This window comes from Equus quagga, chromosome 4 (assembly GCF_021613505.1).
Source record: "Equus quagga isolate Etosha38 chromosome 4, UCLA_HA_Equagga_1.0, whole genome shotgun sequence".
Lineage (NCBI taxonomy): Eukaryota > Metazoa > Chordata > Mammalia > Perissodactyla > Equidae > Equus > Equus quagga.
Genome location: NC_060270.1, coordinates 27250592 through 27264044, shown reverse-complemented (window position 1 = coordinate 27264044; position 13453 = coordinate 27250592). Strand labels below are relative to the sequence as shown.

Genomic DNA, 13453 nt, shown 5'->3' with positions numbered 1-13453 from the left:
GCTTTGAGCTATGAATCACATACCACAAAATTCACTCCCTTGAAGTGTACAATTTAGTGGGGTTTTTGTATATTCAGAGTTGTGCAATCATTACCACTACCTAATTCCAGAACATGTGCAATACCCCCACAAAGAAACTTTGTACCTATTAGCAGTCAGTCCTCATTCCTCCCTCTCCCCTGCCCCTGGCAACCATTAATCTACCTTCTAGCTCTACATATTTGCCTACTCTGAACATTTCAAATCAACAGAATCATAGGGTATGTGGCCTTTTGTGTCTGACTTCTTTCACTTAGCATGTTTCCAAGGTTCATCCACATTGAAACATCTATCAGTACATTATTCCTTCTTATGGCAGAAAAATATTCCATTGTTTAGACAGAGCAAATTTTATTTATCCTTCATCAGTTGATGGACACAGGCTGTTTCCACTTTTTGGCTATTATGAATAATGATGCTATGAACATTTGTGTATAAGTCTTTGTGTATTTGTTTCTAATTAGTTGAATTTTTAATCCATCTGGAATATACTGTAACATGGAAATCTATTTCTTTTCCTTCCAAAGCAGATAGCTAATCTGAGTACAGAATCGTAGATTTTTATATCCTCCCTCATATCTTTTAAAGTTATCTTGTACAGGCATAACTCAGTATTAATATTTTTTCAGCAACAAACTACTGTCATTGGAAAGCCTTCAACTTGGTTTTGAAGAGATTGACTTTCCTTTTACAGTCATATTTCACCAGTTTATGCAATATTTAATACAATTATGAAACACAGTAAGTAAATTGTAATAAGTACAACTGGCTCTTGATAAATATTTAAATCCCCTGAAATGAGCATAATGTGCAATTACATTAGAGATGAGCCAGTACACAGCATTCCATGGAACTTAATATCAGCTAATGCTACAGAAGTCAGCTAAGAGACCATCTACTATACTGATTGTCCTAAATTGATTCCTTTTCTGATTGCTCTATTAACCTTGATAACTCAGGTTTAGTGCTTTTATTTGTTGAACTTATCTCTTCCACTGTGTTGGCTTTCCTCAGATGTTTAGTGATCGATCGTGGGCTCATCTTTACTTGGGTAACTTGCTGGGTAGGGGGAGGGTTGTGATAGGCAGCAGCTGTTGCTCTGCCTTAAACTATTTACAATGGGAATACAGATACTTAGAACCTCAAACTGTTCTGGAAATGCATGTACCTCCTTCTCACCAGGTGTTACAAGGCATGGGGGGAGGGGGAAGAGGAAATATCCTCTCTCCCCCCACCAATCTCCTGTTCTTAGCATTTCAGTGCTGTATGCCAATGATATCTCACTAAAGCTAGCGGGGGAGGGAGGATTCCAGCTTGAGAGCAAATACCCCCCTTGCTGATATGTGGCACAGGCAGAGAGAGATGCTTTTGTTGAGATTCCCCAACTACTCAGTCGTTTACCATGGGTCTCCCCTTTCCTCCGCACCTCCACCACCTCCAGAAACAGGACACCCTCAGTGCTGCGCCATTGTCCTGCACTAATCTTCCGTCTGCCACTGGGGCTCCCTTCTGGACCTTCCCTCTACTTTCTGCCTTGTGGGAGTTTCTCAGTTTCTGATCCACCAAAACTCCCCTCTTTGTTTCTGAGTATGGAGATACATATGTGTTTTAATATATTTTTCACAATTTCTATGGATTTGATAGGAGGAAGAAGAGATTCCATGTGTTTACTTTATCCCCTTAAACCTGGAACTGCTATTGGTTTCTGACAGATATTCTTTACTAAGTGAAGGAAGTTTTCTTTATTACTAGTTTTCTAAAAGATTTAAACACAAGGGTAACTGAGTTTTAATAGGCTTTTTAGTACTTGCTGAGATGCCATGATTTTTCTCCATTAGCCTATTAAAATAATGAATTACATTACAGATCACTAAGTGTGAATTCTATAAAAATTCCTACTTCCTCACATCATGCTACAGTTGTACTATATGTCATATTCCATTTATCAATTGTTTTTGCAAGTGCTACATCTATATTTAAAATTTAATTGGTATTTGTGGGTAAATGCTAATTTTTTCAGGTTTATGTATCATGATTCTGCTAACATCATAATAGGGAACGTCATTCTAGAACAGTATAAACAAGTGAAAATAGTTTTTTTAAAGGTTGCTAGGACTCTGTACTTTGTGTTTTTGTGGAGAAAAACTTTTTGACATACTTAATGGTTGGCGAAACAAAGTGTCCAGAACTGTTTAAACCACCAAGGAGTAACTCGCCTACCTCCCCAGAAAAGGCCATTTATGACAATTTGACATGTCCAGATACAGGCTATACAAATGCATGTGCACACATAAATACATCTAATCATCCTACGTGTGTGCATATATATCTTTTAACAAAATGGCATTATTCTGTTTTGCAACTTTGCTTTTTACACTTTATACAGCTTTCAGTATCAAAATATAAATCAAATTTATTCTTTAACAGCTTCATAGTATACTACTGCCTGGATGTGCCATAACTTATACTGCCACCGATATTTGTTTTGGTTGTCTTCAGTTTTTTACTACCAAGACAATAAGTAATGTCCTTGTATAAATATATTTGTGCTGTTTTATATCTTGGATAAATTGCAAGAAGGGGAATGGGTCAAAGACTGATACTGTCACACTGTCTTTCAAAAATGTTCATACCAACTTACTTGATGTGGTAGATTTTGACAAGATGACTTTTTAAAGCATGATGTAAAAACTTGAAGCCATAAAGTAAAGACAGGTAAGTTCTACTATGTAAGAATTGAAATTTTCTGTTAAACAAAAATATCATACACAAAGTCAGGGTACTGAAAGTTTTCACCTTTTGGGAGGGAAAAATATAAAACTCTTATGACATTTATAATTCAATTTACATGTTTAAAACTAGACTAATGCTAAGGTCCATGAAGGTAGGAATCAGTGTATCCTGCTCATTGCCACATTCCTAGAACTAGCACCATGCCAAGTATGGAGGAGCTTCTCAGATATTAAATAAATAAAATATAAACAATCCAATAGAAAAATAGGCAAAGAACAATTATATACAAAAAAATGGCGAACAAAGAAAAATATGTTCAAACTTTAAACTTAAAAACACAAATTAAAACAACTCTCCTATGATCTATAAGACTGGCAAAGTTTAACAAGCGCAAACTGGTTCAACTTTTTGGAGGGTAATTTAACAACTCTCTTAAAATTTTAAGTGTGAGTATTCTTTCACTATCAATTCTCCTACTAGGAACTTAACTTACAGAAACAACTCTATAAGTATAAAGAAGTAATCTCATTGCATTACTGTTTATAGAAGGAACCAACTGGAAGCAACATAAGTGTCCATTAATCAAAAATTAAATAAATTATGGAACATCTATATAACACGGCAATATAAAAGGCTTCCAGAAGAATGTCTAATTGCTTAAAGGGAAATCCATGTGTGGAAGGAAAAAATAGGACTAGCCTAGAAAGGACAATAGACAGCAAGTGTGGGCTGGAGGGTGGGGAGAATAAAGGAAGAGTGCGTACCAGAAAGGCAGATTGACAGCTGTTCATCATCCACTGGAGATGCTTTTTGACTGTTCTTCCCACCTCCCATTTGATTCTCTAGTTTGAGTCCACTGCACATCAGAGGAGCCTCCAGTGGACTTTTACAGTAAGGGTGGTCCAGCAACTTAGAACTAAGAATGTTCTGCTTGAGAGATCCATCCTCATCCATGTGGCAGGAGCTCTCATTTGGAACAGTCTCTTCGGATACAGGCCCGTCTACACTACTCACAGACTGATCTGTCCCAGACACGGATAGTTTTACTCTGTCATCATTCACAACACTTGTCCGATTTTCCTGACCCAGAGTCATAAGTTCTCTTTCAGTTTCCGAGATAAACGTGTTACTAGAATGGTTTTCTGGTAAAGGGATGTCATGAATCAGCTCTGTACGCTCCCACTTAGGAGAGGAGCAGGGCGACTGGTCCCAGGAGTATGTGGCACTGCCATTCTGTTGGTCAGGGAATGCTTCATCTAAACTAAGCTCTTTGCCCAAGAAAGGGCTTCCTTTAGTGTGGCCATCAGGCACATGAGAGTTCGTTCCCTTCACCACAGCATTGCTGTCCATATCTGGGAAGTATGGTTGATGCCGACAAGAAGGGTCTTTAGGTTCTGGGGAAGGAAATGGGCTGCAACTGCCACCCTCACCTTTCTCCCTCAGGGTCTCTTGATGGTCCCCAGTGACCTGCACCCAGCTCTGCTGGGCTTTTTTTAGCTTGCAAACTTTGTTTTTTGTTCTGAAGTGCTGGGATCTGAGAATCCTGTACCGAAATCTAATCATGGATAATTTCTCATACATCATAAGAGGAGATACTTTTATTCTTCTATGTTGGCTAAGTTGGAACTTTTTTGGAATCAGGGGTCCCCCATTCCCGTGTTGCTCCAGCCCTTGGTAGCAGCCATAACAAAAGCGCTTTCTCTTATGGTTGCTCAAGGTGACTACAATCGTGCCGCTCTCACCTGGACTTTGGCTCTCCCCATTGAACGTCATGGGAAAGTCAGAAGCTTGTGGCTCTGTCCTAGGTCTGTGACCACTGGCCTGACCTAAAACACTATTTGCTGGCAAGTCAGCAACTGCCTTCAAGAAACTTTTCTCTCCGCAGTATTCATGGTCAGAGTTCTTGGCTGATGACAGCAACTTTTCTGCTTCGAGTTTCAGGAGGGTCCTTGAGGAGGAAATGAAGTGTTTAGCGTCCTTTCTTTTCACTTTAGAGGACAACGTACTAACATTTTGAGCAGCCACACTGGAGTTTGTCTTAGCAAAGAGCGGTTCATCCTGGATCCACGTTTTCTGGATTTGAAGGGCCTTCTTTCTGCACTGGAAATGCCTCAAGTGCCTGCTCCACGTAACTGGCCTTCCCAACTTGGCTTTCAGAATGCACAAGTGTTGGTGAAAGTAGAATTTCTTAAAGCCTCCAAACCCAGTGTTCCATTTCTCAGAAAAGGCTAAGTGGATTCCTTTCCTCCATAGACTTTTCCTCTGTTTTTTCATTTTTCTGATGCATAATGAGATCTGGGTGCAGCTGTAAAGAACACAAACAAAAGTTACATTGCTACCCTAAATATAAGGTCATAAAGATACAGTCACAGCAACATAAGCTAGAAAATTGAAAAAAGAGAGCATATGAAGTTCAATTTAGACTATCAGACAAAATAAAATCCTACTTGATCAAGATTTTCCCCACAATGAAAACTGAGGAGGGAAGACATGAGTATTCTAACATGACCCCATTTGCTATACCTGCTTCTGACAGAAAAACGTTTTAAGAATCATTTTCCAAAATGCAATTTCTGATGGAGCAGACAGGGCAGGGAGTGAAAAGAGAATTTCTAAGTGTTGCTTCTCATTAGCTAAGTGACTCTAAGCAAGTCACCCAAATTCTGTGTTCTCATTTGTAAAATGAAGGATGGAGAAGGGAGAGGGTACCAGACACCTTTATACACTGTTTCCATTTCAAAACAATTTGTTCCATACAGGAAATTTCAGAAAGGAAGAGTACATAATTTTGTTCTATTTAGTCATCCAAAGGCAGATATTCAATAAATGCAAGCAATATCAGTATCTCAATAGGGAGACCGGCCTCCTCTTTGTCAGTCAGTCAAAGACTTTCTGAGTGACTATGTGGGGACAGGACTCTATCAGGTTCTCTCAGTTATTGTTTTGGTTTTCAAGCGAATACAGGAAAAAGATCCCCAACCCCCACCCCACACACATATGAACTTCAGGAACACACATGAGAAATGGTAGATGAAACTATCAGATTTATTAAGATTTCCCCTCACATTTAATAAGATCTAAGATTACTGAAGGCTCTTTAGCTTAGAAAGAAAGGCACTAGCCACTGCAGGTGGAGTAGAAGACATACTACACTACAAATCAGAAATACAACATTCTAATTTCAGCTTGCTAATAACTTACTAAGAAAAGTTCTATTACCTTTCTGTGCAGTTTTCTCTGGGGAAAAAAAAGGACTGAACACATGTTTACCTCAGTTTCTTCTCCAAATCCCATTAAAATGACAAAAATGAGGTTTTATTTATTTATTTTGGGGGGGGGGAGGAAAATTAGCCCTGAACTAACTGCTGCCAATCCTCCTCTTTTCTTTTCTTTCTTTCTTCTTCTTCTTCTTTTTTTTTTTTTGCTGAGGAAGGCTGGCCCAAGCTAACATCTATGCCCATTGTCCTCTACTTTATATGTGGGACGCCTACCACAGCATGGCTTGCCAAGCGGTGCCACGTCCACACCCGGGATCTGAACCAGCAAAACCCGGGCCGCCCAAGCGGAATGTGCACACTTAACCGCTGCACCACTGGGCCAGCCCCAGAATGAGGTTTTAAAGAAAGCAAAAACTCTCAAGGACAAAGAAATTGAAAAAGGAGAAAAGGGCAATAAAACTTCTGAAAGAAGAAAGTAGATGAATGAGTGATAACAGACTTAGCAGGCCAAAAGAACTAAATCTAAGCCAGCAGTGGGGAAGCCAAGAAGCAAGGTACAGGACCCTAGAAAGGCTCAGGAAGTGGAAGCAACAATACCTATGAGGGTCAGGGCATGAGAGGGGCTGAAAAAGGAAGGACTGGTTGAAGTGTGAAAAGCAGCAGCCAGATCTACCCTGGCAGATAACCAGTTTCATTCTCTGGGGAGGATGACCCAGAACAGTCAGGCATGTCATGCACAACTGAGGGCAGGGGTACAACAGGAAGATAAATGAGTTTACACAGTGAACGCCCTCCCTAACCTCTTTCCCCACTCATCTACCAGAAAGGTTTCTACCCACAAGCTGGAGATCAGTCCCAGGGGAATGGCTAATTCAAAGAGAAAAAAACAAAAGATACTGATATCTGGGGATGCTTCAACTAAACAGGCTTGAATAATTACTCTACAGTGTACCCCAAAGTTTAAGAAGCAATGAGACCCCAAATCCCTCCCCAACTCCACATAGCAGGTAATTCCCCCTCCCTTACCCAAGCCTGGAAGTTTATCCTTCAGAAAGGGTAAAATAGAAGCTCTGCAGACAGGGCGATCCTAGGCACAGTTTAAAGATGGAATTATCTATTGAATATAAGACGCCCAACACTTTCCCACTCATCTCCCAGAACCCTGGCAGTCTGTCTTATCCATCTAAGCAGGAGACCGGGAGAATCTTCTCTGGAGAATCTGACTGGTCCACAAGAAAATACATAAATACAGACAGCCCCCTCACCCTCAAATGGCCCAGCATGGCCTGCAGTATACCTCAAAGTTGACAAGTCCCATCACATGCTCAGAATTTCCAAGCAATTTCTTAGTGGTCATTCTTTAAAATGACAGGATAACCAAGAATCACCAGACTTCTACGGATGAAAAACAGACCAAAACAAACAGATAAAACCAAACATTTATATAGCGAAGTCATCTTTAAAAGACCAAGTGGGGGAGGGAAGAGAAATTACTGTTTAATGGGTACAGTTTCAGTATGGGAAGATGAAAAAGGTTCTGGAGATGGATGGTGGTGACGGCCGCACAACAATGTGAATGTATTTAATGCCACTGAACTATACACCTAAAAATGATTAAAATGGTAAATTTTATGTTATGTTTATTTTACCTCAATTAAAAAAAAACAAGAGAGAAGGAAAAAAAACTAACACTATCCTCAAAGAAGTAAAAGAAAATATTACATCCACTGGGGGAAAAAAGAACAAGCTGTTATCTTTTTAAAAAAAGGAACAATCAAAAATAAAGGAGCCTTAGAAATAAAAAATAGCAGATTCTACACAGAAATCAAAATATAATGTACACCTGAAATTCACATAATGTTATAAATCAATGTTACTTCAACAAAAAAATAGCAGAAATGAAAAACTCAATAGAAAGTAAAGAGCTAATATCTCTAGCATAAAGAACTCTTAAGTTGAGGGATAAAGAACAAAAAGCCTGATGGAAAAATAAAAAAAGACATAAGGAAACAATTCACAAGTAAAGATTTTTAAATGGCCCTTAAACATAAGAAAAGATGTTCAATTTCATTCATTAAAAAAACAGGCATGGGGAAGGGGGTGAGCAAAATATGTGAAGGGGGTCAAAAGGTACAAACCTCCAGTTATAAAATAAACAAGTCTTCGGAATGTAATGTACAGGATGACAACTATAGTTAATAGTACTGTATTGCATATTTGAAAGTTGCTAAGTAAATCTTAAAAGTCCTCATCACAAGAAAAAAATTTTTAACTATGTATGGTGATAGATGACAACTAGACTTATTGTGGTGACCATTTCACGATGTATACACATACTAAATCATTATGTTGTACACCTGAAACTAGTATAATGTTACATGTCAAAAATATCTCGATTAAAAAAATGGAAAAAATTATGACAGCACATTTTGTTGGTGGGAGAAAAGGAGCTTTCACACTTTGCTGGTGGGAATACAAACTGATACAATCCTTTTGGAGAGGAATTTGGTAATACCTAACAAAAGTACGAAAGTACTTATCTTAATCCAGCAACTCCACTTTTAAGAATTTACCCTGAAGATACACCTTCAATAATAATGAAAATACACAGTCTTATGTTATTCACTGGCAACATTTTTTGTAATCGCAAAATATTGGAAACAACCTAAATGCCTATACATCGGATAGTGGTTGAATAAACTATGGTCCATCCACACAGTGAATAAGGCTATAAAAGAATAAGGATGAGCTCTATGAACTAACATGGAGTGATTTCCAAGTTGAGTGAAAAAGCAAAGTTCAAATGAGTATAATAATATGCCACCGCTTAGTTTAGCCAAGTGTACAGTTAGAGAGAACAGTCTACACAAGATCATCCTCACTTCTGACACTAACTGCAAGTTCGAGGAGATACCAGAGCCACCCCCAGGTTGGATAATTTGCCAGGACTCACAAAGTCACTGAAAATCGTTAATATTCATAGTTATGATTTCCTACAGCTGAAGAATATGGATTAAAATCAGCCAAGTGAACAAGCACATAGGACAGGGTCCAGGAGAAGCAACAAATGCAGAGCTTCCAGTTGTTCTATTCCCATGGAGTGAGGACAGTGTTACTCTCCCAGCATCGATGTGCGACAATATGCAGAGTTTTGCCAGCCAGAAAAGCTCATCTAAGCCTTGATGCCCTGAGTTTTTATTGGGGTTCGTAGGCATAAGTGATTGCCCACATGACTGCACTCAGTCTTCAGCCCCTCTGGAGATTCACCAATACCAAAGTCATCACCCTAAATCACATCATTGGTCTTCTGGATGGCCAACTCCCATCCTAAACCATAGACTATCTGTGACCGAAGGCCCCCAGGCAAATAAAGACACTCCAATCTGGCATGACATTCCATGGGCTTAGAGATTATCTCCTAGAAGCTAAGGGTACAGGCTTTCTTTTTGGGTAAGGTTAATTTCTTTACTATTCAGCCACCTTTCATAAAAGAAAAAATGAAATATATATGTTATCTGCTTTTTTGTGCCCAAAAAGACAAAATAAAAACCAAAACATGGGGAGCCAGCCCTGCAGCCTAGTGGTTAAGTTTGGCACACTCCACTTCAGCGGCCTGTGTTCAGTTCCTGGGTACAGACCTACACCACTCATCAGCAGCCTTGCTGTGGTGGCAACCTACATACCAAACAGAGGAACATTGGCACAGATGTTAGCTCAGGGCGAATCTTCCTCGGCATAAAAAAAAAAACCTGAGAAGGATAAACGAGAAACTAATGAGAATGGTTACCTACATGACATGGTAAACGGAAGTGGGGTGAAAAGAATGAGGAATAGGTAAATGGTAGAAGGGATCACGGGAGTGACACTTCTCTGAATATGCCTTTATGTAAAGTTCTGACTTTTAGAACCACGTTAATGCTTCATATACTTTAAAAATATACAAATAATTAAAATCAACCAGAATGCAGGAGGAATCCAAAATGAAATAGAGATCTAGAAGTGTGCACACACATATATGTACATCCTAGCGCTGTCTGCTTAGAGGACCTAGAAGAAGTAACATCCTAGAAATAGTGCGCACCCCTAGACCTAGATCTTGGATTCTCAATATTCTTCTCAACTTAATGAAATGGCTGATTCCAGAGCTGGGGCAGAGGAAGGAGAAGACAAGCCTACAATGTCACCGTAGTGCTAGAAAGTAAGTGAGTGCTCAAAAAATAATGACGACATGTCAAAAGGACACAAGAACCAAACTGAAAGGACTCACAATGGCCAAAAAAACTAAGCAATTGAATATATAACGATAGTAATGGATTATAACTCAAGAATAAAACAAACATTCTGAGTCTATAGTGATATAAATAACTGATTAAATAAATAAACAGGGAGAAGGGACAGCTCTTCCTTACATAGAATTTCAAATAAATAAACACAGAAAGAATGATGGAAATAGAAAAGTTAGAATTTGCAACTCCTCTCAGAAATAACTGACTCAGGCAAGAATCATCAATGGATGCTAAAATTAGAGGGGGAAAGTACAATGAGAAACAACATATTTACATAGCCTCAAAGTATCTCCTACAAGACACTTAAAATTATAAGTGGAAAAACTGTGCCTTTCAATGGAAAAATGTGGCAAACACCTTTATCAGGTGATCAAGGTTAATACCACTAGCAATGAGACACATGGACAACATATGCCTCCTAATATGGCACAATGTCATGTGTGTAGTATTCTTGTCAAAAATGTATAACCTGAATTTGATCATAATGAAACAAGAGACAAACCCACACTGAAGGACACTACAGGATAACTGGCCAATACTCTTGAAAAGTGTCAATCAAGGTCATGAAAGACAAAAACAGACTGAGGAAGTGCCTCAGATTAAAGGACTAAAACTAAGGAGATGAGACAACTAATGCAACGTGTAATCCCGGATTGGGTCCTAGTCCAGTAAAACGAAACTGGTGGTACAACTGACAAAATCTGAACAAGGCATATGGATCAGTTAACAGTATTACCAATGTTAACTTCCTGGTTTCGATAATGTACCATAGTTACATAACACTGGGGAAAAGCTGGGTGAAATGTGTATGAAAATTTTTAGTTTTTTTTGTAAGTTTGGAGTTATTTCACAGTAAAAAGTTAAAATTTTTTTCTTAAACATTTAAAATTTTGAAGAAATCTCCCAGAAAGCACAAAATGACAGAGATTGAAAATAACAGAGAAAGACGAATGTTAAAGGATGAGGTCACGAGGTCAAATATCCAAATAAAAGTTTCATGAAGATAAACTAAGAAAGTATAGGAGGAGGGAGTCTCAAATACATAATTCAAGAAAATTCTCAGAGTTAAAGGATATAATTTTGTACATGGAAAGAACCTATCACTGACTGAAAACCATACCAAGGCCTATCAATTATGAAATTTCAGAACACCGGGGGCAAAAACAACCTTCTACAAGCTTTAGGAGGGGGAGGTAAATGACGACATATATATATACACACACACATATATATACACCTATACGTATATATACTATACACATAAAACATATAAAATATAAATATAAAATATATGTTTATATACTATAATAAAAATACATTTGTATAATTTTATATAAATTTACATAGTTTATATAAATATTTATGTATATACAATCAGGAATAAGAATGGCAATGGACTTCTTAATAGCAAGACTGGAAACTAGAAGAAAATGTACTAATGCTTTCAAAGTTCTGACAGAAAATTAATTTCAATGCAGAATTTTAGACCCAGCCAAATTATCAGTCAAAACTGAGGATAGAGGGGCCAGCCCAGTGGCGTTGTGGTTAAGTTCATGTGCTCCACTTCAGCAGCCCAGGGTTCCCGGGTTCAGATCCCAGGCACGGACCTAGCGCTGCTTGTCAAGGCATGCTGTGGTGGCATCCCACATAAAATAGAGGAAGACTGGCACAGATGTTAGCTCAGTGACAATCTTCCTCACACACACAAAAAAACACAACTAAGGATAGAAAAAAGGTTTTCAGAGATGTAAGTTATCAAAATATATACCTCCCATGCATCCTTTTCTCTGTGAGCCACAGGAGGAAGTACTCTGACAAATTGAGGGAATAAATCAAGAAAGACAAAAGAATCAGAAAATAAGATGCAAAACAAGAGACAGGCAAGAGGAATACCAAAGAGACTGGTAAAGAAAGATCACAGAGCGACAACTGTGCCTCAGGCCTAGAGAGCCACCAATCCAGAAGGAAGAGGTCAGAAGTCTCTGGGAGGGATGTCTCCAAAAATGTGAAATCGACAGAATTTCTAAAGCATCTGAATGCAAAGACAGAAGCTATAGACAACTGGAAGAGAGCTTGAAGATAAATTAGTAATAAGTACAAAGACCACTAAACAAAAAAGACAATTATTAGTTTCAGGGACCACAGAAAGTTGTACAAGAAAGGAAAATCAGTTGTTATAAATCACAGTATACTGCACAGCTTAGCTGTGACTACTATTTACATAATCGTAATAAGATAAACACTGATCTAACCCAAAGATTCTCAAACAGATATCCCATACCACACCCCAAGCCAACATTTGGACATGCATGGGAAATTCTTGGTTGTTGCAATGAATTCAGGTTGGTATTGATATTGAGTGCCTGGGGAACACTAAATATCATGTAATGGACAGGATAATGAAGAACTGTCTCATCCAAAATGACAATACTGCCCCTATTGAGAAAAATTCATTCTAGCCAAAATTATGGTATCATTCTACCAGGAGGATTGTTAGGAGGGTAGATAAGAAGTATACATGTATACAGAAGTGAGGAGTAGATGTGGAAGAGAACTAAACTAAACCTTCATCTGCCGTAGTCAACAGACAAAGCCTCAAACTAGGAAACCAAAAGTAACATTACAAAAAGGTAATTTAGAGACGTGCTGTTTATACCACAAGAACAGCTCAAAGACCTGAAAGAGGCTGCCTTTGGGGAATGAAAATGATGGAAAGGGGTGGGATTCTAGGAACTAAGTCGGGAAAGAAGGCTAGAGGTTGCTGCCTTCAATATATAAATTTCCATTTAGTCCCTTTATAAAGCACTGTACCCCACCCTCGACTATGCACGATATCTATCCCCGAGTCCAGAGACGGTTTTACCCTCTCCACTCCAGATACTAAACCTCTAGGTATCCTGTTTACATATATCAGGAGAAGAAAAGGTCAGTTCTAGGAGTACTTTTCTTAAACAGACTTTCAAACAATCACTCATATTTTTTGTCCCATCTTCCCCACCACTTCCACAATACATAACACCACTGATCCTGAAACTTTTAAAAGGTTCTGAAATACGAATATGACTACTTTTTGGCTTTCTCCATCAATCCTCCACTAAATCCTTGGTTTAGGATTCAGCTTTCTCAAGTCTGCTAATCAGTTACCACTAGTCTTTTCTGCTTTCCAGCTTCCAGAAT

The 13453-nt window shown here is 38.5% G+C and overlaps 1 protein-coding gene across 6 annotated transcripts in view; it reads right to left on the bottom strand.

Annotated features, from left to right (window-relative positions):
- SENP5 (SUMO specific peptidase 5) overlaps nucleotides 1-13453 on the bottom strand; it is a 45427-nt gene that overhangs the window by 24156 nt on the left and 7818 nt on the right. For all 6 annotated transcript variants that reach the window (XM_046658534.1, XM_046658533.1, XM_046658532.1 and 3 more), the window contains one exon: nucleotides 3537-5077. In XM_046658534.1, coding sequence (XP_046514490.1) covers nucleotides 3537-5046 — 1510 coding nt within the window. In that variant the 5' untranslated portion in view covers nucleotides 5047-5077. The remainder of the gene's footprint in view (nucleotides 1-3536; nucleotides 5078-13453) is intronic.